Source organism: Muntiacus reevesi, chromosome 7 (assembly GCF_963930625.1).
Source record: "Muntiacus reevesi chromosome 7, mMunRee1.1, whole genome shotgun sequence".
Classification (NCBI taxonomy): Eukaryota; Metazoa; Chordata; class Mammalia; order Artiodactyla; family Cervidae; genus Muntiacus; species Muntiacus reevesi.
This window is the reverse complement of record NC_089255.1, coordinates 11,525,739-11,549,982: the sequence shown is the minus strand read 5'-3', so window position 1 is coordinate 11,549,982 and position 24,244 is coordinate 11,525,739. Positions and strand designations below refer to the sequence as shown.

At 36.5% G+C, this 24,244-nt stretch overlaps 1 protein-coding gene across 1 annotated transcript in view; it reads left to right on the top strand.

Moving 5' to 3' along the window:
- The window catches only part of GPR137C (G protein-coupled receptor 137C), a 56,623-nt gene that overhangs the window by 16,066 nt on the left and 16,313 nt on the right, over positions 1–24,244 (top strand). The window contains exons 2-3 of the mRNA XM_065941570.1: positions 17,416–17,459; positions 18,986–19,214. Of these exons, the coding sequence (XP_065797642.1) occupies positions 17,416–17,459; positions 18,986–19,214 (273 nt within the window). The remainder of the gene's footprint in view (positions 1–17,415; positions 17,460–18,985; positions 19,215–24,244) is intronic.

The following is a 24,244-nucleotide window of genomic DNA, read 5'->3' as shown; positions in this document are numbered from 1 at the left end:
AATGAGAGTAAAACCTAAAGTATCCAACAAAGGTCCTTATTGTCAAAGCTATGGTTTTCCCAGTAGTCATATATGGAGGTGAGAGTTGGACCATAAGAGAGGCTGAGTGCCAAAGAATTGATGATTTTTGAATTGAAGTGCTGGAGAAGACTCTTGAGAGTCCCTTGGACAGCAAGGACATCAAACCAGTCAATCCTAAAGGAAATCAAATCCTGAGTATTCATTGGAAGGACTGATGCTGAAGCTGAAGCTCCAGTACTTTGGCCACCTCATGCGGAGAGCTGACTCATTGGGAAACACCTTGATGCTGGGAAAGATTGAGGGCAGGAGGAGAAGGGGATGGCAGAGAATGAGATGGTTGGATAGCATCACCAACCCAATGTACATGAATGTGAGCAAACTCCAGGAGATAGTGAAGGACAAGGAAGCCTGACGTGCGGTCCATGAGTCACAAAGAGTCAGACGTGACTTAGCGACTGAACAACATTAGTTAAAATGAACTCTGAATAATTTACACCTTAAACTATGGGAAGTTGATTTTGTTCTAAGTTTGAACAAATATGAAGAAAGTACCATACATCCCATGATACACCATCCGTGTCTGCCTCGCTCTACTATACTATCCATTGCTTTAGGTTAGTCACAATTGTATATTTGATTTAAAGGAAGTTTTGCGTGCTCTTCAGCACCTAGCAGTGTTACATATGTAGATCAGTGCTTAATGATTTGGATGGTAGAGCAAATTCATGGTAAGGTAAAGGAATTTAAAAGAAATTCTTTTCATCCGCACAGATACAATCAATCTCTAACTTTGGCAGAGTTGAACTTTGCATTTAATTTGTTTTAAATAAAGACAAACTTTTATGAATTAAGTATCCTTGTTATCTTTTTGTCATAACTTTAAGGGATCTGTTTAAAGTAGTATAATTTCATCAATTCTGGAAGTCTGAGTTCTACTCCAAATTCTGTTTTACTTGGCTAATTGATATTTTCCAAATCACTAGTTTTCTGCTCCAGTTGTTTAATTTGTAAAGTGGTTAGTCTCACTGATATCTAAGGTGTGTAGTTGTCATTATCTGACACTGATAAAGCATCTAGAATTTGAGAGTTTCTTAAAAAAAATTTCTTCTTACTGTGTGACCTAGTTCTGAAATCTAATACAGTGTCTGTATTAGATTAGATTTAACTTAAAATTCACAGACCAATTACAGCTGCCATTTTCCATTAGCATATTGATCACATGCTACATTTTTTTTCAGCTTTAGTCTCTCAGTATAAAAATGATTGTGGGGGGACAAATTGAGAGAGTAGCATTAAAACATACACATTACCATATGTCAAATTAGATAGCCAGTGGAAATTTGCTATATGATGCAGTGAGCTTAAATCTGGTGGTCTGTGACAACCTAGAGGGCTAGAAAGTGGGAGGCAAGTTCAAGAGGGAGGGGACATTATACCTATGGCTGATTCATATTGATGTATGGCAGAAGCCAACACAATATTGTAAAGCAGTTATCCTCCAATTAAAAATGAATTTTTCAAAAAAATGCTTAGGGTTTCCCAAGGGGCACAGTGGTAAAGAATCCATCTGCCAATGCAGGAGACGCAAGGGGTGCAAATTCAAGTCCTGGGTGGGGAAGATCCCCTGAAGTGGGAAATGGCAACCCACTCCAGTATTCTTGCCTGGAAATGGACAGAAGAGCTTGGTGGGCCACAGTTCATGGGGTCACAAATAGTCGAACACAACTGAGCACACACACACACATAAAAATTCTTAAGTAGTGTTTTCTTAAACTTTTGTGTTCTTTCCACAGCTATCATTTAGAACTTTGCCCAGTTGCTTATCAAGCCACCTGGGCTGGTTTGAGGTGATACTGTGTACTCTAGAACTTTTCTGTCATACCATGGAGTTAGCAGGTTTTAAGCTAATATGAATGATCACCATCACTGATGATGGTCAAACTGTTATTGTCCTTAAGGTATCTAGATGGAAAGAAAATAATCAGTGTTCTTTCTGCTGCTTTCTCCCCTGGGATATTCTATTACTTCTGATACATTCTGCCTCTTTTTATGACCACCATTATCAGTTAGAATAATATTCTCCAATGAATTTGGCTCTCTGTCTTTCTTTACAAAAAGCAATTTTGCTATCTTCCTAGTTTGAGAAGCATGAAAGGTTTTATGAAAAATCAGTAATATACAATGAGGGACTTTATAGGGGAAAACTTTTTAAAGGGTACCACAAATTTCATCACAAATTCAGTTTAGTTCCCAAAGAAATTTAAATCTGTAATGTATGAAATTCTTAGTTCAGAAATAAATTATGTTTATTTCTTTTTTTTTTCATTTATTTTTATTAGTTGGAGGCTAATTACTTTACAATATTGTAGTGGTTTTTGTCATACATTGACATGAATCAGCCATGTATTTACATGTATTCCCCATCCCAATCCCCCCTCCCACCCCCCTCTCCACCCGATTCCTCTGGGTCTTCCCAGTGTTTATTTCTTAATATAAGGTATGTTAAATTTTCAATAAGAGAGCTATGCATGATAAACTAATGAGCAACCCATAGTAACCTGTTATATTTTGGGATGATTTTCAGTAATGACAACTTACAAATTTTCCTCCTTAAAAAATTAATACTTCATTCCTGAAATAGTTATTTATGCTTTTTAAAAAGTCTACTTCTACTTAAGTAAAGGATATGGTAAAGGTACTTTATAGTCTGCAAAAGAGCACAAAATAAAGATGTTAAACTGCCTCTATGTCATTATATTTTACTAAACAGATCATTTGGTTTCTGAGTATATTTTTCTGGGGTATGTTAATTCTGCAAATCTTGAACAATGAACAAGTAGTTGCAGTGACATATGTATGACACTATTATTAATAAAGCAGTGTCTGTCTCCTTGGAAGTTAAGGAATTGAACTCTATACCATCAAAGATCTAAATGTATTAATGTAGCAGAGAAAACCAGGATCCCTATGAGCCTTGAATTAGGAGTCAGGACACCTAGGTTTTAATCCTTTTAATTTCTCGTGTGTTCCTAGACAGTTCACTTAATCTCTAAAGCACAGCTTTCTTTATATAATTAAGTTACTGAATTAAATCTCTAAGGTTTCTCTTTGTCCAGGAGGAACCAGGATACATTTCCAGTTGTCCTTTCCCAGCAGTCTTGTAGACAGTGCTTATTCTCTTAGCAACAACATGGGACAACATCTATAAAGTATTGCCCACCGGGAGAACTCACCTAAAACATGGTGTCCAGGGTTTTCTTTCTGGGAATTGGTCAAATAGGCATGGTCTCCCTGGAGGATTTTAATTACTCAGTCTCCAACCTCTTCAAAGGTCAAGCTCATATTAAATGGTCTAGGTCACATAAATCATATATTAGCATAAATTATGGTGGTCACATGGCCACCATAAATCACATTGTTAGCATAAATTATTTGGCATGGCCCAAGTCCCTAGGTAAACAAAGGTAAGATTCAGAAATACCTTCCAAGTGCTAGGCAAGAACCAGATCTTTCTGTGGAATATGCAGAGTTTATACAACTCAGGCCTGCTAAGTTAATCCCTTATTGCATACCTTTCAGTGAAGTAATTCTCTAGAACCTTCTTGAGAAAGTATGCTTGATAAGCAATTTTGGGGGGCTTTTCATGTCCAATATTTTTGTTCTACTGTTATATTTTATTGATAGTTTAAGCAGCTATAGAATTCTAAGTTGGAGATAATTTTCCCTAAAGATTTTTAAGGTGTTGCTCCACTTTGTTGTGATTGAAGCTTGAAAGCCATTCTGATTCTTGATCCTTTCCATGTGAATTGTTTTAATTTTCTTGAACCCTATTAGATTTTTCTTTGACCCTAGACTTCCAAAATTATCTCTCTTCATGTTTTCTATACATTTTGCTGGGCATTGAACATGCCCTTTCAGTTTAGCCATATGTATGCTTTGGTTTGGAGAAATATTCTTCAATTTTTCATTTATTTTTCTCCCCTCCTTTGTTCTTTCTGAACCCCTAACATTTGGATGTTGGACTTCCAAGACAGATCTTTTTCTTACCTCTTCTTTATTTTTTAATATGTCTTTATTCTCTAGGTTTTTGGGGGAAGATTTCTCCAACTTCTAACCCCTCTCTTGACATTTTCATTTCTATTAGCTTGTTTAATTTCTAAGAGCTCTTTTTTGTTCTCTGAATTTTTTATTAATAGCATCTTGTTTTTGTTTCTTGAGTGCAGTAGATTTTCTTATCTCTTCAAGTCTACTAATGATGGAATTGTTTGTCTAGTTTTTTTCTTTATACTTTTCTTTTTCTATTAGTTTGTTGGGATCTCCATCTTTCAGTGAAAACTTTTGAGCTACCCAGTTATCCTTGGCTGTCTTTTCATAATTAAGAGTGTAATCTCTAAGCATCTGGGTGAGACATGTACACAGTAGACAGTCTGGCTAGACAATTTATTAGGGAACCCCTGATACTGGAATTGTTATATTTGGGTCTTTCCTCTTGGACTGATCAGACTTCTCAGGAAGAAAAATCCTTCAGAGAATTAAGCTGTGGTTTACAACACTTTGAGAATATTGTCATGGAAGAGAGTTTGGGCATGGGAGACTCCCTTTAATTGATATTTATCACTAATCTCCTTGTTTTTGGAATGGTGGCAGACTATCAACTGTGCTTGCCATCTAACTCATACTCTAGGTCAGAGTAGCCTCTACAGAGAATAAACCGGGTATCTGCCAGAATGAATAAGTGGCATTTCAGGGCATGGACGAGGGAAAGAGATTTAGGGACTTCAGTTCAGTTGCCCAGTCATGTCTGACAGTTTGCAACCCCATGGACTGCAGTACCCCAGGCCTCCCTGTCCATCACCAACTCCCAGAGTTTACTCAAACTCATGTCTATAGAGTCAGTGATACCATCCAACCATCTCATCTTCTGTTGTCGCCTTCTTCTCCCGCCTTCCATCTTTCCCAGCATCAGTTAAGTTCAGTTCAGTCGCTGTCATGTCTGACTCTTTGCAACCCCATGAATTGCAGCACGCCAGGTCTCCCTGTCCATCACCAACTCCCAGAGTCCACCCAAACCCATGTCCATTGAGTCAGTGATGCCATCCAACCATCTCATCCTCTGTCGTCCCCTTCTCCTCCCGCCTTCGATCTTTCCCAGCATCAGGGTCTTTTCCAGTGAGTCAGTTCTTCGCATCAGGTGGCCAAAGTAAGGGAGTTTCAGCCTCAGCCTCAGTGCTTCCAATGAATGGTCAGGACTGATTTCCTTTAGGATGGACTGGTTTGATCTCCTTGCAGTCCAAGGGACTCTCAAGAGTTTTCCCCAACACCACAGTTCAGAAGTATCAATTCTTCAGTGCTCAGCTTTCTTTATAGTCCAACTCTCACATCCATACATGACTGCTGGAAAAACCATAGCTTTGACTGGATGGACCTTTGTTGGCAAAGTAACATCTCTGCTTTTTAATGTGCTGTCTAGTTTGGTCATAACTTTTCTTCCAAGGAGCAAGCGTCTTTTAATTTCATGGCTGCAGTCACCATCTGCAGTGATTTTGGAGCCCCCAAAAATAAAGTCTGTCACTGTTTCCACTGTTTCCTCATCTATTTGCTATGAAGTTATGGGACCAGATGCTATGATCTTACTTTTCTGAATGTTGGGTTTTAAGCCAAATTTTTCACTCTCCTTTTTCACTTTCATCAAGAGGCCCTTTAGTTCTTTAGGTCTTTCTTCGCAGTTATGGACTTAACTGCTCATAAACAGCTTTTGTCCACCTCTGTTTCAGTCACTTCCACTTCTCAGTTCCAGTAGTACTTGGTTCTCTTGGTTCCTGAACCTTTTGAAGATTCTGAAATATTTATCAAGTTGGTTCTCAGTCCTCCTCACTACTTGCTTGGGATTCATCACATTGTGTTGATGATCCCTAAGACCACACTCAGCCTCAGTGATTTGCTAATAGGACTTATGTACCATGGTTACATTTTGTTGCAAGGATAGGGCAAAATCAATAAAGGTTTCAAGATACATGGCATAAGGTCCAGAGAAAACCAGGCACAAGCTTCCAAGAATTCTGAGGAGAGTCAGAGGATATGCTTAATTCCTTCCTTAATGAGTTGTGACATGTGTGAAATGTTATTTACCAGGGAAGCTCATGAGAAACTCAGTGCCAACGTTTTTTTTACTGGGGCTTAGTTATATAAACACTCTTTGCCCAACCCCAAAATTCCAGACTCCCATAGGGAAAGCAAGTTTTGAGTGCAAACCGTACTGTTTGTACAAATAGCCTGGGCACAAAGAAATACCTTTCTCATATAGGGAGTGGTGAAAATCTCCCCCAAAGTCCCAAGTTCCCAATGCCAGCCAAGTACCAGCCTTACAAGTGGGTAAGGATAACAGTCTTAGGATAACTCTCTTCTGCACACATATCCGTCTGCTTTCTAGCTTCTAGCACTTTATTTATCATTCCCCATTCTACTTACATTTATAGGTATATCTATTTTAAGAAAATCCCTTTAGTATTGTCTTAGTGGAGTTTCAGGTGAGAACAAAATTAGATATGTATCTTCAGTATTAATCTGGAACTTATTGAATTATAAATCAAAACACCCCAATTTAATTGTATAAAATCATTTTTAAGCAACTTAAAAAAAAAAAAACAGGCTAAGCAAGAAAAAGGTGCTAGTATCCTAAGAAACTGACAGAAAAATATTGTATTCTATGTATGCTAGAAATAAGTAGCTATAATGAAAAAAATATTTAGAAGATTAGAAGGAGTTTTTAAAACATGAAATGTAGAATAAGCACTGAAAGAATATGTGGGAAAAGTCTGACAACTCAATTTATAGCCAAGGTAACTAAAAATCTCATTTTTAAAATCTGCAAAAGTAGCAATGGCAAACTTGAGAATAGTGCACTGTGCTCCACAGGAACTTAAAGTGATATGGAAACTAAGGAAAATGTTTCTATGAAAGAAAGCTACCTTGTTGGAAATACATGCCTTTCTGTTACCATGGGCTTCCTTGTGGCTCAGCTGGTAAAGAATCCGCCTGCAATGTGGGAGACCTGAGTTCGATCCCTGGGTTGGGACGATCCCCTGGAGAAGGGAAAGGCTACACACTCCGGTATCCTGGCCTGGAGTAGTATAGTCCACTGTATACTGTATAGTCCACGGGGTCGCAGAGTCAGTCATGACTGAGCGAGTTTCAGTTTACCATAGGAAAGAGATTATATTCACCACAATTTATTTTTGCATCAATTTCAAAGTTTATATAGGTATGTTCTCCAATAAAGTTTCAAATCAACAAATGAAGGACAATTGACAAAAAGAAATTCTATAGAAATCACACGTTCCATAGGCATTTCAGTATCTACTATTTCTAAGCACCATTGTCCTCCACACCCTGGGAGACAGTAAATGATACACATTTCCACTGTAGCTCGTCCTCAAATATTGAGATACCTGTATTAACTAAACTCATTAATGCTCCCTGACTTCAGACTATACAACAAAGCTACAGTCATAAAAACAGTGTAGTACTGGCACAAAAACTGGATCATAGATCAATGGAACAGAATAGAGAGCCCAGAAATAAACCCACACTGTTATGGTTGATTAATCTAGGACAAAAGAGACAAGAATATACAATGGGAAAAAGACAGACTCTTCAACAAGTGGTGTGGGAAACTGAGTGGCTACATGTAGAAGAATGAATTTAAATCATATACAAAGATAAATACCATATACAAAAATAAACTCAAAATTAATTAAAGATCAGAAGCCATAACCTCCTAGGGGAAAACATAGGCAGAACACTCTTTGAGATGTGTCGTAGTAATATTTTTTTGGATCTGTCTCCTAAGGCAAGGGAAACAAAAGCCACAATGAACATTTGGAACCCAATCAAGCATAAAAGCTTCTTTATAGCAAAGGAAAACATCAACAAAACAAAAAGACAATGCATTGAATGACAGAAAATGTTTGCAGATGTGACTGCTGCTGCTGCTGCTAAGTCGCTTCAGTCGTGTCCGACTCTGTGTGATCCCATAGACGGCACCCCACCAGGCTCCGCCGTCCCTGGGATTCTCCAGGCAAAAACACTGGAGTGGGTTGCCATTTCCTTCTCCAATGCATGAAAGTGAAGTTGCTCAGTCGTGTCCAACTCTTAGCAACCCATGGACTGCAGCCTACCAGGCTCCTCCATCCATGGAATTTTCCAGGCAAGAGTACTGGAGTGGGGTGCCATTGCCTTCTCCAGCAGATATGACTAATAAGGGGTTAATATCTAGAACATATAAACAACTCGTTCAACTCAACATCAAAAGAACAAATAACTTGATTTTAAAAATGAACTGAAGACCTAAGTAGACATTTTTCCAAGAAAGATATATAGACGGCTAACAGGCACATGAAAATATACTCAACATCACTAATCAGAGAAATACAAAACCAAAACCACATTGACTGTTATCTCACACTTGTCAGCATGGCTATCATCACTCAAAAAGAGCACAAATAACCTGTTGGTGAGGATGTGGAGAAAAGAGAGCTCTTGTATACTGTTGGTGGGAATATAAATTGGTACAACTGCTGTAGAAAACAGGATGGAGGTTTCTCAAAAACCTAAAGGTAGAGCTATACCATATGATGCAGCAGTTCCACTTCTGGGAATATATCTGAAGAAAGAGAACAAACTACTTCAAAAAGATACTTGCACCTCAGTGTTCATAGCAACTTCATTTATAATAACCAAAATATGGAAATAACTTAAATGTCCATAAACAGATAAGTGATGTATACATATAAATGAAATACTATTCAGCCATGAAAAATGAGATTTTTTTTTTTTTCATTTACAGCAACATGGATGGACTTGGAGGGTATTACGCATAGTAAAATAAGTCAGACAAAGACAAATACTGTATATTATCACTTATATATGGAATCTGAAAACTAAATGAACGACTATAACAAAACAAAAACAGACTCACAGATATAGAGAACAAACTAGTGGTTACCAGGGAGAAAGAGAAGATGAGAGGGGAAAGATAGGGGTAGAGGTTAAAAAGTACAAGCTACTATATATACAGTATGTAAACTACAGGGATATGCTGTATAACACAAGGACTATAGCAAATACTTTATAATAGCTTTAAATGGAGTATAATTTACTAAAAAATTTTAAATTTCTGCATTGTACACATAAAACTAATATAATATTATAAATCAGGGCTTCCCAGGTGGCAGGTAAAGAATCTGCCTGCCAATGCAGGAGACGCAGGAAACTGGGTTTGATCCCTGGGTCAGGAAGATCCCCTGGAGGAGGAAATGGCAACCCACTCCAATATTCTTGCTTGGAGAATTCCATGGACAGAGGAGTCTGCCAGGCTATAGTCCATGGGGTTGCAGAGTCTGACACAACTGATTATAAATCACCTATACTTCAATTTCCTAATGTTTGATTAAAAAATAAAATGGTCCATTTATTCAGTTTTTCTGCTATTGAGAAAGACCTGAAGAGATATGGCCCCTCTGACCATAAATTGTCATCAGTGAATCATGTAGATATATGTTATTTACCATCATAAACTTCTGGAAATCTACATAAAGTAAATGTTTTTGTGTTTCATGAACTATCCTTCACTATCTTAACATCGTAATAAATCATAATTGCTTGACATTTTATGATATTTATTTTTTACCTGGCATCATGTCCTGTTAGCTATATTTCTATAAAATACTTGGAATCTACTAATATCAGGTCATCATTTTTAATCTTACTATAATCTAAATGTGATCAAAGCACCTGGTTGTGTTTATATGATACATTGTAACATACTGCAAATCTGGGAGGACTGCTGACCTTTAATTTTTTTTCTTATTCCGCTCCACTCCCTCTCATACCCATTATTTATCCCATTCCATGACCTTTTGAATTATGCTTTCTACTCTGTCCCCATTCTCTTCTTCATTTGAACCTTTTAGATGCCTTCACTGAAATCTAGCTTTTTGCAGACTTGTGGGAAGAATAATTGGCCTATTTTATGTTTCCCAGTACTACTTACTACTGTTACACCATCATCATTGCTCTTAAACACATGCCATCTGATTAGATCCTCATTGGCTATCGTAAGGACTTCCACTTCCATGGATGAACCATTTCTTTCCTTCTCCTAGCCTGGTCTCTTGTCATGGAGATCCTTTTCAAAGCCCCCATTGATAACCCATCCAGTGCCTCTCACTTCAGTCGTTTCTCAGAGCTCTAAAACCCTCCATTTCTGTTTGAGCTGCTCAGTAGCGTGATCACACCTTGGATCAATTCTTGAAAATTAAGCAATTCTTTTCACCCAGTTTCTTCTCTTCCCCTTGCATCTTGAATTCACCCGTTTATGTGTTTTTTATCCTCATCCTAACCTCTCCTCACTTTACCCTTCCTGTTTTCCTCACTCCATTAGCTTCTGTCTGATGTGATCTGCATTTAGTACCCGGCCTGTCTAGTGTTTCTCTTCTCTTGACTATGCTGGGCCCTTGTGGTTCACTCACCCACTCTTTCTTTCTCTGCAGTAGTTCCACATGTCACAGTTCTAAATTATTACTTGAAAAGTACAATGTAGTTATCCTAACTTTTTAATGGCATCCATTTTTTTCCTGTTAGATTGTTTCAATTTTGAAATTAGAAACCCTTGATGACCACATTCACTGTCAATTGCCTGACTTTAACTGGACCTCTCTGTTTCTGAAAATAATCTTTTATAGCCCTCTGTTCATGTATTCCAAATGTTTCCCATATTCCAAGTGCTTAAATCTAACATCCCTTCTCAGGACATGACCTTGCCTCCTACTTTCAGTTCAGTTCAGTTCAGTCGCTCAGTCGTGTCCGATTCTTTGCGACCCCATGAATCACAGCACGCCAGGCCTCCCTGTCCATCACCAACTCCCGGAGTTTACTCAAACTCATGTCCATCGAGTCGGTGATGCCATCCAGCCATCTCATTCTCTGTCGTCCCCTTCTCCTCCTGCCCCCAATCCCTCCCAGTATCAGGGTCTTTTCCATGAGGTGGCCAAAATATTGGAGTTTCAGCTTCAGCATCAGTCCTTCAAATAAACACCCAGGACTGATCTCCTTTGGGATGGACTGGTTGATAGGTGCCCAATATGCTACTAGAGATCAGTGGAGAAATAACTCCAGAAAGAATGAAGGGATGGAGCCAAAGCAAAAACAATACCCACTTGTGGATGTGACTGGTGATAGAAGCAAGGTCTGGTGCTGTAAAGAGCAATATTGCAATAGGAACTTGGAATGTTAGGTCCATGAATCAAGGCAAATTGGAAGTGGTCAAACAAGAGATGGCAAGTGTGAATGTCGACATTCTAGGAATCAGTGAACTAAAATGGACTGGAATGGGTGAATTTAACTCAGATGGCCTCCTACTTTACTTTTAAAAAAAATAGAATCCATCTGCCAAATTCCCTCATCCATTTTCTCTATATCAAAATTGCTACATCCAAATTTCTTATTTTAACGAAGTGGTTTGTATATTATTTTACATTTTCTGTACAGATCTCCAAGTTTTTACTCAGCTATCTTTTCTTCTCTCTTATCTCAAAAGTGTGTGTTTTCCTTTTCAGGGCTGACCTGCCTCACCTAGAGCCCTCTTTAACAATTGAACTCTCCTTTCCTTTCTCCCACTCTCCTTCATTTACCATTTCACCCTCTCTAGTCCATTTCTGATCAACAGATCATTAAATCAGAAATTGTAAATGTCTGAGATTTTATTCTAGTTGAAAGCTGATAGGTTAGCCTCCCACAGTTTTATAGACATATACTAATAGAAAGCAGAAGACCCATAGGTCAGAGAAAAAGGCCATTTATTGCTCATGGGAAAAAACAAGAAGCAACCAAAGTAGTGTTTTAAACCAATTCCCCAAGCCCAGTTCCCATAAGGCAACCAGTGAGGGCCAGATGTTACCTGTGTGTGCAACAAGGTGTGGTTACAGGAGAGAGAACCCCAAATGAAGAAGCCAAGCAGACCTTGTCTTTATTCTGAAATGTAAGCAGATCTTCACCAAGGAGGGAGATGAAAACTTTACTCCCCTGGAATGTCTTCAGGGAGAGAGATGTTCTGTCTATTATACCAGTCAGGAGTCAGATCTTCCCTCTTTCACTGGGATAGACACCATTTCTGGTTTTCAAGGATGTTCACTGTGCAAATCGTTTGCATAGCAGAAACCCTGGACCATGCAGAAACATGCAATATTCCAATACATGACTTCCAGTAAAAAAAAAATTCCCAGGTTTCTCTTATCTCCTATCTTAAAAAATATCTCATATAGTCTGTGCTCACTGCCTTTGTTGTCTTTCTTCCTTGATTTTTTTTTCCTGCAATTCCACTGAAAACTATTCTCTTCAAGTTATCCCAGTCAAATGTTCATTTCTTAATTATTCTTGACTTTTTGCAAAATTGAACAAAGGCTATACTTTCTTCTTTTTACCTCTAAACTACTCCACTGCTTTCTGTGACTAGTCTGATTCTTAAGCCTCTCTCCCTTGCTCATCTCTCTTTTCTTCACTTTTTGGGCTTTTTCACTGTTACTGTAAAATGTGAACATATCACAGGTTGATTTCTCATTCTACATTTGTTTTCCCAAGTATCTTCTACTTTGAGTTGCAGCTGTCACCTCTATAGGTGGTTATGATTTATTTCTTATATTCCAAATCTCACCTGATATCTCTATTTCTGCATATATATAATAAATTTTAAAACTAAAAATCAATTATATGACCTGACTTTTAAAATTTTCTGTCAGTGGGACTTTCATTTGAATAGTTCTTTAGATTCAAAACTTGAGAATGAGGAAGAGTAGACTCACTCCCTGGTGGCTCATGCGGTTAAGAATCTGGCTGCAATGCAGGAGACTCAGGTTCGATCCCTGGGTTGGGAAGATCCCCTGGAGAAGGGAATGGAAACCACTCCAGTATTCTTCTCTGGAGAATCCCAGGGACAGAGGAGCCTGGACTGAGTTACTACCACTTTCAATTTGCTCAAATGCAACAGCCTTAACTGAAATTCTTTTTGGCATTCTGATCCATTGCCTATACTGACACCTAATAAATTACTCAAGCATAAAAACATATTATACAGTTTGTGAGAATTAAGGTCTAATCCTTTTACATTTTTATACAAGTCTTCCATTATTGGATGACTGCTTTTCCCTTCAATTTCTCCTTGTGCCGTATTTCTAATACTCACTCACACCACAGCCACATACCAAAGTATTTGCTTTGACCTAAATTCACTGCTCACTTATTCAAACATTTTCTGAACCTACTATGAACCAGGCATTATGCTGGGCACTGGGACTATAAATATGAGTAAGTTACAGCCTCTCTTAAGAGGAGGATAAAAATGTGAATAAGTGCCATAGAGCGTGATTTGTAATGCAAGGATACAGAGTGGTTTCCTTCTTCCTAAGGCACTTAAGGTGAAACAAAGAATGACACTCGAGTAAGGTATTGAAGGATAAATTGGAATTTGTTGTATGACCACAAAATCATATTTCACGTAAAGTGAAAACATGTACAAAGGCATGGAGATGTGAAATGAAACCCCTTATTTGAAAGTTGTAAATAATTCAGAATAAGCAGACCATAAGATTGAAGACAGGGGTAAAAGGATTCAATGATGGGAAGGTGGAGCTGGGTGATAAAAGACCTTTGCTGTATCAAAGGAGTGTGGGCTTTTTCCTGGAATATTATGATCAGATTCATTTTTTTTTTATATAAAGTGTTCCAAATAGTAATAATTTATTCAGGCAAGAATGATTGATAGATGCTAAAACTAGTGTGTGAAAGTTTGAAGAAGAAAAGACATTTACTAGAAGTTAAATATCTCGGGAAGCTGCTGTGTAGCCCAGGAAGCCCAGCCTAGTGCTCTGTGACAACGTAGAGTGGCAGGATGAGGGGAAAAGAAGAGAGACTCAAGAGGGGGCAAATATATATATAATTATGACTGATTTCCGTTGTACTACAGAAACCAACACAATGTTGTAAAGCAGTTTTTCTCCAATTAAAAGTAAACATAATAATAAAAAAATCTAAATATCTCTCCACATGATACTCATTACAGTGGGGAAAATAGTGACTTAAACAGTGGAGAAACCTGGTGGATACCATCTTAACCAATGATCAAAGTTAACATCAGAGTAATGGGACAAATCAGCATCGTGAGCCTCTTAATATAATGCACTGGAAGAATGCAGTGCCATCATTTCTGTGGTTTTCCTACCAAAATGCATATTCTGAATCTAATCATGAGGAACTATCTGATAAACCCAGTGAGAAGCATTCTACAGAATCACTGGTCTAAACTCTTTAAAACTGAATATCATAAAAGACAAAGGGAAAAAATAACAAGGAATTAAGTATGCAATAAACCTATGTGCAACATATAATCTTGGATTCCCTCCCTCACCCTATAAATGGCACTTTGGGAGGCAAATGGCAAAATCTGAATAAGGTCTGCAGACTAGATAATGATACTTTATCAATATCAATTTTATTATTTTTATAATTGTACTGGATATATAAGATAATTTCCTTTATAAAGGAAGTATTATATACACTGAAATATTTAAAGGTAAAGGGGCATTGCATACACAACTTACTCTTAAATGATTTAAGTCATATATAGTATGGATGTGAGAGTTGGACCATGAAGAAGGCTGAGCACTGAAGAATTGATACTTTTGAATTGTAGTGCTAGAGAAGACTCTTGAGATTCCCTTGGACAGCAAGGAGATCAAACCAGTCAATCCTAAAGGAAATCAAATCCTGAATATTCATTGGAAGGACTGATGCTAAAGCTGAAACTCCAATACTTTGGCCACCTGATGCGGAGAGCTGACTCATTGGGAAAGACCCTGATGCTGGAAAAGATTGAAGGCAGGAGGAGAAGGAGGCGACAGAGAATAAGATGATTAGATGGCATCACCAAATCAATGGACTTGAGTTTGAACAAACTCTGAGATGGTGAAGGACAGGGAAGCCTGGCATGCTACAGCCCGAGGGGTCACAAAACTTTGAACGCAACCTAGGGACAGAGCAACAACAAAACATATTCCTGTATAGAATTATTCACAGTGTCCAAGCAGCAGCATTCACAGTATCCAAGAGGCAGAAGCTATTCAGGTGTCCATCAATGGGTGAATATAAAAACAAAATATAGTATATACATAAAAGGAATATTATTCAGGCTGAAAAAGGAAGATAATTCTGACAGATGCTCACGTGTGATGTACATGGATAAACCTTGAAGACATTGTGCTGAGTGAAATAAGCCAATCACAAGAAGATGAATATTGTATAATTTCTTTTATATGAGGTACCTGGAGTAGCCAAAGTCATAGAGACAGAGATTAGAACGGTGATTGCCAGAGACTAGAGGGGAGAGGAACAGGGAGATATTGTTAGGTGGATATGGAGTTTCAGTTCAGGAGGATGAAGAAATCCCAGAGGTGGATGATGATGGTGATGGTTGCATAACAATGTAAAGGTACTCGATGCAACTGAACTGTACATTTGAAAATGGTTAAGTTGTAGTTTTATGTTATATATATTTTAGTATAATTTTGAATAAAAATATGTAGAGAGGTGAGAATAAAGGGAAAATGGCAAAATGCCCAGTTATGTTCTAAAGATATAGATGGAGTTAAGAATGGAAGCAGAGAGACCAATTAAAAGGCTGTAGTAATAATTCAGTATAGTACTAGTGACAAAGAAAACATACATCTGAGAATGATTTAGTGGTACAATTTAGAGATTAACAAGCTGATATTTTAGAATCCTTTATCACATCTAGCTTCTGGTAAATGGTGGCACTGTTAACCAAAACATAACAGATACAAGTAAACTCACAAGCTGCCATCTTTGCCTGAGCATTTACCTAATACTCATTTATCCATCATAACTTGACTCAAATGTGGCTTCCAAAGCGGTCCCTGACTCTTTACATGCTTTCCTGATAACTCAGTTGGTAAAGAACCCACCGGCAATGCAGGAGACCTGGGTTCAATCCCTGGATTGGGAAGATCCCCTGGAGAAAGGAAAGACTACCCACCCCAGTATTCTGGCCTGGAAAATTCCATGGACTGCATAGTCCATGGGGTTGCAAAGAGTTGGACTCGACTGAGTGACTTTCACTTTCACTGACTCTACATAATCTCTCCTCTTTCGCCTTACCTCTCACCATTTCCTGGACTGAATTAGTCTTTCTCCCTTCTTAGATGTTGTAATAGTATCTTTTACATTGATATCACCATATTTCAAAATAGTTGGTTTATCTCTTTCTTCCATACACTGAGCTCCTTGAGGGCAGAAACAGTTACTAGGTTTATGAATCCATGGTACCTTTCATAGTGTGTGCTCAATAATTGAGTAAAATCAGTAAGTTATTAAAGACTTACACTAGGTTTCTTTATAACGTTCTGTACTTGCCTCTTTCTAGATTCCCCCACCCCAACCCCACTCCCACCCCCACTCAAAGTTCTTATCTATTTCAATCGTCTTGTGACAAGTCTTTCCGTGTTTATTTATTTATTTTGGCTGAGCCTTGTGGACATATGCGCTCTTAGTTCCCCAAGCGGGAATCGAACCTGCGCCCCCTGCAGTTGATGTGTAGAGTCTTAACTACGGGACTGCCAGGGAAGTCCCTAGTCTTTCTACTTTTAGCCTGTAGTTTCTCTGTGGTTGCGTGTACTCTGATGCCAGATTAATGAAGTGTTTTGGAGTGCTTACATGAAAACTTTCATTATCTTCCCACTATATAAAAAGTAAAGTCCAAATTCACCAGTCAGGAATTTAGACCTTCCACCCATGTTCTCAGAAGTTACCAGGTTTATTTCAAATTTGCCTTATCTACCTGCTTATCTTGATTCATCAAGTATTTGAGGACCTACCTTTTGCAAGACTTTATGAAAGAAGTAAGTTTACTAAATATGATATATGTTCATCATCTTTGTGTTCATTTTTTGGTCCTTTGTTTCCTTTAATGACTTCATTTCATCTTAAGGGGAAATAATATTTGGAGAACACTCAGCCATATTCATATTTAAGTAAGTTGTTCCATCTTAAGATAAGTTTAAAATAGGTTACAAGCCATCCAGCGCAATGTTTGGCTCAAAATAAAAGTTCAATAAATGCATAAACTGAATTATTTCAGTTTAAAAATTTAAAGATAGAAATTTAAGTTTAAAATTATACCAAAGAAAGTTATTAATTTATTGTACTGTTAACATTTGAGGTTTACTTGCTATTATTTGTTGTATCACTTTGAAATACATATTCAAAGCAAATTTAAGAGTACTATATTACACATGTTTTCAAAGCCTTTTTTCTATACTCTCTTTATAGGTTATATGTAAAGTCAGATGTGCAACTGAACTTGACAAACACAAGTAAGTTTCATGAGTAGCATATGTAAATTTTTTTTACTTCTCAAGGTAGAAGGGCTTGGCAGTTGAGGGTGCTTTAGCAGTTTTGTAGAAGATTATGTATTTAGATTAGTTCATAGAAAGTGAACTGAGAATCTGGTCTTCCCCCTTCAGCAGTACTGCTCCTGCAAACCTTTTTTGGTGCTCTGCCACTGTCCCACTTCAGGTGTCAGATGTAGTTTCATAGGGTCCACAAATTCTCAAGATAGATTATACTCTCATAATCAAACAGATTATGCTGTTTGGAGTGAGAATGTATAGTGTCATTCCATGAAATAAGTAATGTTTCTATACTGATTCACCTCAAAAATGAGATTGCTAAACTGGGGAGTTAGGAGCCTTGGGTTTCAGACCAATTCATCTATAAACTTGGCAGCAATGCTCCTCATCTAACCTCTTGATGCTTTTATTCTTAAACTACTATAATTCCCTTGAATGTATGGATAATTTCAAAGTTCATTTTAGGTTTCAAGCTATATAATTATTATTTTTATTATTTAACCTGAGAGAATATTAAGATCTAAACTTCTCAAACTAGAATCCTTGTATTTTGCGTGTATACTTAATAAAGATTGTTACAGATTACACATTGCCTTCCATTTTTCTTGTGTAAATTACTTACAAAGGCAAACAACATTTTGTAATTCCCTCTATTGAAAGTGACCCAAAGTAGAGGCTATTAGAATGGCAAATAAATTTCTGGATCATGTTAATTTGGAGTATAAATGTATTTGAATTGAGTTACTTTCATATAGATAGCTGTTCCAGCTACTTGATACAGAGGGCCACACCTTACCTGAAGAGTTTTTATGAGGTAGTCTAATTTTTCTTAAGGGGAAGTAGTTAAGCATTCTACTTTGGGAGTAGTTCTGTATATGCATAATAAATATGCCACTTTATAAGAAGATGAGATATTGATGGGTGTATGAAACTCTACATATATTGTCCCTATGTTCCTTTTTAGTCTTGTTTGAAATAAATGTTTGCTATAATCAGATGTTCATAAAGGGGAGCATTGTTTTAAAACACATTTCCCTTACCTTCTAAAGTTAGTATTAGTGATCAATTTAAATTTATATATGGTATATTAATTTTCCAAGAAAATTTTAGAAGCCTGCTAATTCTTAGAATGGAAAGATCAATGAAAATGTGCTCAGCAGTTACAAAATGAAAAATTCAGGATTACTTTAATTAGTTAAGATAATCCTATATTACTCTCCTTGATAGAGGCAACTGAATTCAAGTCCACATGAGATTATTTTTAAATTCATGGTTTAAAATCTGATGCCATTTTTAAATGGCTTAGTTACTAATATCATAATTGCAAAAATATCCTAAGTAACTGTGTAATTATTAAATTTGTATTTAATGAAATTACAAACAGTTTAAACTGAAGGAATTATTGTACTTAAAGTAACACACTAATTCAGTACTAAGTTTAGTTTCTCATTAGTTTTATAAAAATCTAATAAATTCATTTTCTCTTTCAGAATTCTGTTGCATTTGGGCTTTATATTGGCAAGCCTTCTCTTTTTAGTGGTGAACTTGACTTGCGCAATGTTAGTCCATGGAGATGTCCCAGAAAATCAGTTGAAATGGACTGTGTTTGTTCGAGCATTAATTAATGATAGCCTGTTTATTCTTTGTGCCATCTCTTTAGTTAGTTACATATGCAAAATTACAAAAATGTCATCAGCAAATGTCTACCTCGAATCAAAGGTAAGTGTATTTCTTAAATTTATACTTGACAATCTCACTTCAAATCCTTATCTTATGAACCATATTTTAATGGACATTTAATATTTCTTTAAAAAGCATTCTGAATGTCAGGTACATTTCTGAGCATGAAAGAATGGTCACAAGAAATTAAAAAGTATTCAAAACTTGGTGCTCACTAAACAATGGTTTTTAAACAAAGACACTTACCTTGAACATGTTGTATTTCCTATGATTTATATCCTCTGCATTGGAGGCTATAATTAAACTACATAAGCCAGAATGTATACAAATGTATCACAAACAGTCTAATATCCAAGGCCATACTAACAACTTAGGTTTCATCAGTAAGGGTGGCAGTATTGCCATTAAACAGATTTACCACTTTATGTCTATATACATTTGGGTTAGCAATGTCAAGATGTCTTTCTGGTATAGTGTTGTTTATTTGTATAAAGTTTTAGAAGATGTTACTTCACTCCATAATATGAAGTCCCTATGGTATTTGAAACAGCTACTCATGTAACTGAATTTACAAATGCCTTGCTTTTCCCTTTCCATATACTTTTGGGTCAGGAAACAAAAGCCAGTGTTAACCTGTTAACAGAGAACCATGACTGTTTCTGCTGTTGCTGATTGACAGTGTGGTTGAGTGGTGAATCAGTATCCCAGTGTATGTGTGGCATTGGGTATGGGGTACATGTGTATGGATATTGGGGTGGGGGTTTATACGTACATATGAGCTTGCTTTAATTTGGCATCATTGCCTATTCACTGACAATAAGCAAGATAGTTTCTTAAACAGTTCTCTGAAATATTTTTTAGACTTCTATATTATTATTACCCTTAATATAATCCTACTAAAGTAAGGTACTATAATTAAATGCATGGAAATCAACTTGTCCCTTAAGTTTAGGTGAAGATTTTAGTTTTATTTTTTAAACTTTTATCAATAGAAATAGGAATATAGAAACAAAAATAGAAATAGAGGAGAGAAAGAGAGACATAGAGAGACTTACTTTCAAATCCATTAATCTTGTCTGGAAATTTTTTTATCCAACTTCTAACAGTTTACTTCCTAAAAATCAAATATTTTAGTTAATTCTGGCTTCTGTATAAGTGTTAAAAAGAATACAACCACCGTTGTTGTGGTGCATAATCTTTTGATGTTGCAACAGCATCTTTTCATAGTGTGACAACACCAGGATAAATTCCTTACCTCTTTTTGTCTAGTGATAAAACATAAATGAGGCTGAATTTGAAGGCTTGTTTTCTGAATATTTACAAACTTTTTGAGTTTGGTTTTTCTCACTGTGATATACAGAATTCTCTGAATGTAGTTAAGTTACCAATGTGAGGAGGGAAGTTAATCTGATAATTCCTCCAGAATTATTATTATTATTTTTTTTTTAATTTTTATTTTTCAGTGGGTTTTGTCATACATTGATATGAATCAGCCATAGAGTTACACGAATTCCCCATCCCGGTCTCCCATCCCACCTCCCTCTCCACCCGATTCCTCTGGATCTTCCCAGCCCAACAGGCCCGAGCACTTGACTCATGCCTCCCACCTGGGCTGGTGGTCTGTTTCACCACAGATAATATACATGCTGTTCTTTCAAAACATCCCACCCTCCCCTTCTCCCACAGAGTTCAAAAGTCTGTTCTGTACTTCTGCGTCTCTTCTTCTGCCCTGCATATAGGGCCATCGTTACCATCTTTCTAAATTCCGTATATATCTGTTAGTATACTGTAATGTTCTTTATCTTTTATTTTAAATACGTTCCTGTCACTATCATATGAAAGATATGCACTTAAATTTTAAAAGTGCATGGATTCAGGATTCTCTCACAACGCTACAGAGAACATATTCAGATACATACCTATAAAGGTAAATATAATATGAGATAGTAAATTATTTGTATTATACTGTTCTGTAGTTCTTGGTTTTCCTAATTAGGTTTATTCAAATGGTACATCATCTTGCTTTCATATTTTCTTTGTAAAATGTCTAGACTCATTTTTGTTTTTTGACTTCTATAACAATATATAGTAATGGCCATTTCTTTTATTCAATCAGCAAATGTTTGTTGAGCATCTGTCTCCTCCGCTTTCAAACTGACCTTGTTTCTTGCTATCCCTAAGAGAGTTTCCTGAAAGTTCAGACTTTGGTCTTCTGTTTTTCTCTTTATTCCTCCTTCCTTCTTCTACATATTCAGCGATAATGAGATCCTCCATGGTTTGTCTCAGTCTTACCAACCTTATTTCTAAGTAGTACAGGTATGCTTCTCTGTCTCTATACCCTTAGGCTGTTTCATCTTCCTGAAATGTCTTTCCGCTCCCAGGGCTCTATTCCTGTTTGTCCTTATCTTACCCAACTTTAAGGCATAACTTTAATGTTTCTCCTTTTTATGACCTTAATTTTGTTCCTTCTTCTTCATCTCCAAAATAAAATTTAGAAATGACTTTCTGTTTGATTTCTCTTAACTTTATTCTTTTAGCTACTAGATCAGTGCTGTGACTTGGTTCTTTTTCAAAGTAGCAACTCTGACTTGCTTTTTAAATATTCGTTATTATGAATTTGAATAGTTTATTTCTTCTCTTTCAGTTTCTGGTTTTCTTACATATGTAAGGTTGTTGCTTTGTTCCATATCTATGTTCTTATATAGATACTTAATTGATTATTTTAAATCAAACTAATAAAGGCATTTAGAGCAATATGTTTTCTCAAGTACTGCCTTGGCAACTTTCCATAATATCCTTACTGTATATTATAGCAACATCCTTTGGATTTCAGCCATGTCTTAAATACTACATATTTACACATTGGTGTGAATTAGATATTATCTCTCCATATAGATAGATACTATTCTACTTTCACTTTGGTGAAAAGTCTAAAATTCAGATATATGTTCTCTTTGGGCCCTCTAACTTCCACTGGAAGTTATCAGTTTTACCCTCTGCATGATTGTCCATGCATATGACTCTGGCCTCCTGAACAATGTAGAATTTCTGTACTCCAGGTTCTTGTTGGAGAAAATAAGCTATTAGGTGTTAAACTCAAAAGCTTAATTGACAGAAACGTTACCTGAAGGATATACAGTCTGTCCATTTCCCCATCTAGTCCATATCTATTCTCTGCCTAATCCAGTTCATTATAGAGTTGTATTCTGAGACTGCATTATAGTCTGGATAGAATTGTCTTTCCTGACATATACTGGAACATCATGCTTTGGTCTACATCAGGAAATGTGTAAGAAATTTCTTGTGAGAAACACTTGTCTTAAAGTCTTATCATATTATGTTGTTGTTCCCAAGAAAAGATCTTTTCCTCCAGTTCAGTACCAAGAAAAACATTATTAAGTTCTTTTCCCTGGCTACTGTGTTCTGCAGAGGCAAATCTGTAGCTCATCTTTATAAGAGTCACAGGTGATCTTATGATACCCAGTTTTGTATCTCGTTTCATTTCGCATTCTTACCCCATCCCCACACATTCCCATATTTATTTTTTATTCTGTGTGTATCTCTGTAACTACTTCAAATTCTCTTTTGCAATGAGGGTGATATAAATGTTAAAATGTGGTTGGATATACTTTGAGATATGTTTATATCTCCTTTTCATATATATTGATTTTTTAATTAATTTGAAATGACCTTAGTGAGAGACAGTGTATCATAGTGATTAAGAGCTAGAAGAAAAAAAACCCTGGGATCCGAGAGATAAGGATATAAATAAATCCTGTCTCTCCTGTTCATTGGCTGTATGACCAATTGAGCAATTGGAAAAGTAATGAAACTGTGCAGGTTCTTCAGATTGGGATTTGAACTCATGGTCTTGATATCACACACCTGGTCTCAGCCCATAATGAAGCTCAGATTCTTAATGTCTCATCGAAGAAAGAATTCAGTGAGAGACAAAGTGATAGGTAAGAAATGGATTTATTTAGAGAGAAACACATTCTACAGATAGAGTGTGGGCCATCTCAGAAGGCAAGAGACCCTGAATATGGGGTGGTTAGTTTTTATGTATTGGGTAATTTCATAGGCTAGTGAGTGGGAGGATTATTGCAAATATTTTGAGGAAGGGACAAAGACTTCCAGGAATTGGACTATTGTCAACCTTTTGGTTTTTGATGGTCCAGCTTGAATTGTCATGGCACTGGTGGGTGTGTCACTTAGCTTTTGCTAATGTGTTATGATGGGCATATAACGAGGTCCACAGGAAGTCAGATCTTCTGTCACATTGGACCTAGTTGGTTCTAACTAGTTTTTGTCATGTCCTATGGCCATATCATTCTTTTAAAAGTTGTTCCCTGCCGCCTTGCCTCCTGTTTCAGTAACAGCATCTCTAATGGTCACTCTCCTGGTCTGTAAAATGAAAATAATGATGTTGATCTCATAGATTGTTTGAGGATAACAGTGGTACCTACCTTATAATGTTGTTATAAAAATTAAATTAAAATGAATATAAAGTGTTTAGTATAATTCCTAGCACTTAGGAAGGCTTTGTAAATGTTAGCTATTATGATCCTAATGTAATGTATACAAAAGGATGGTAATGTAGCTTCAAAAAGTTCTTGAATACCTAAAATTGTTGGCAAAATGTGTCTGGAGACAGGTCCTCTATATATAATCAAATTCTCCAAAGGAACAGTGAAAAAGATAAGAATTACTGGAGAATAGGATATCTCTTTTAAATATTTTAATTTTGACTCTATTTATATTCCATTCTGCACAGATTTTGTAATGGTTGAAGTCTCTGACATTTCATCTAATAATTGACTCATTTTTCTTAGAAATTTTTGGAACATGTATTGTTGAAAGTATACAATGACCTTTTTTATTTGTTTTTTAATTTTTTCTTAATATTATTTTTAAACTTTTTTGTATATTGTTGACATTTCATGTGTGTCTCATTAACTTTAGATAAAATGTTTCTTTTTTACAAACTCTTTATAGGGTAAACAAATACATTGTGTTTATTAATATGATCATTTGTCAGTATTAGTCCTTTTCTCCAGTTAAGTTTTTTG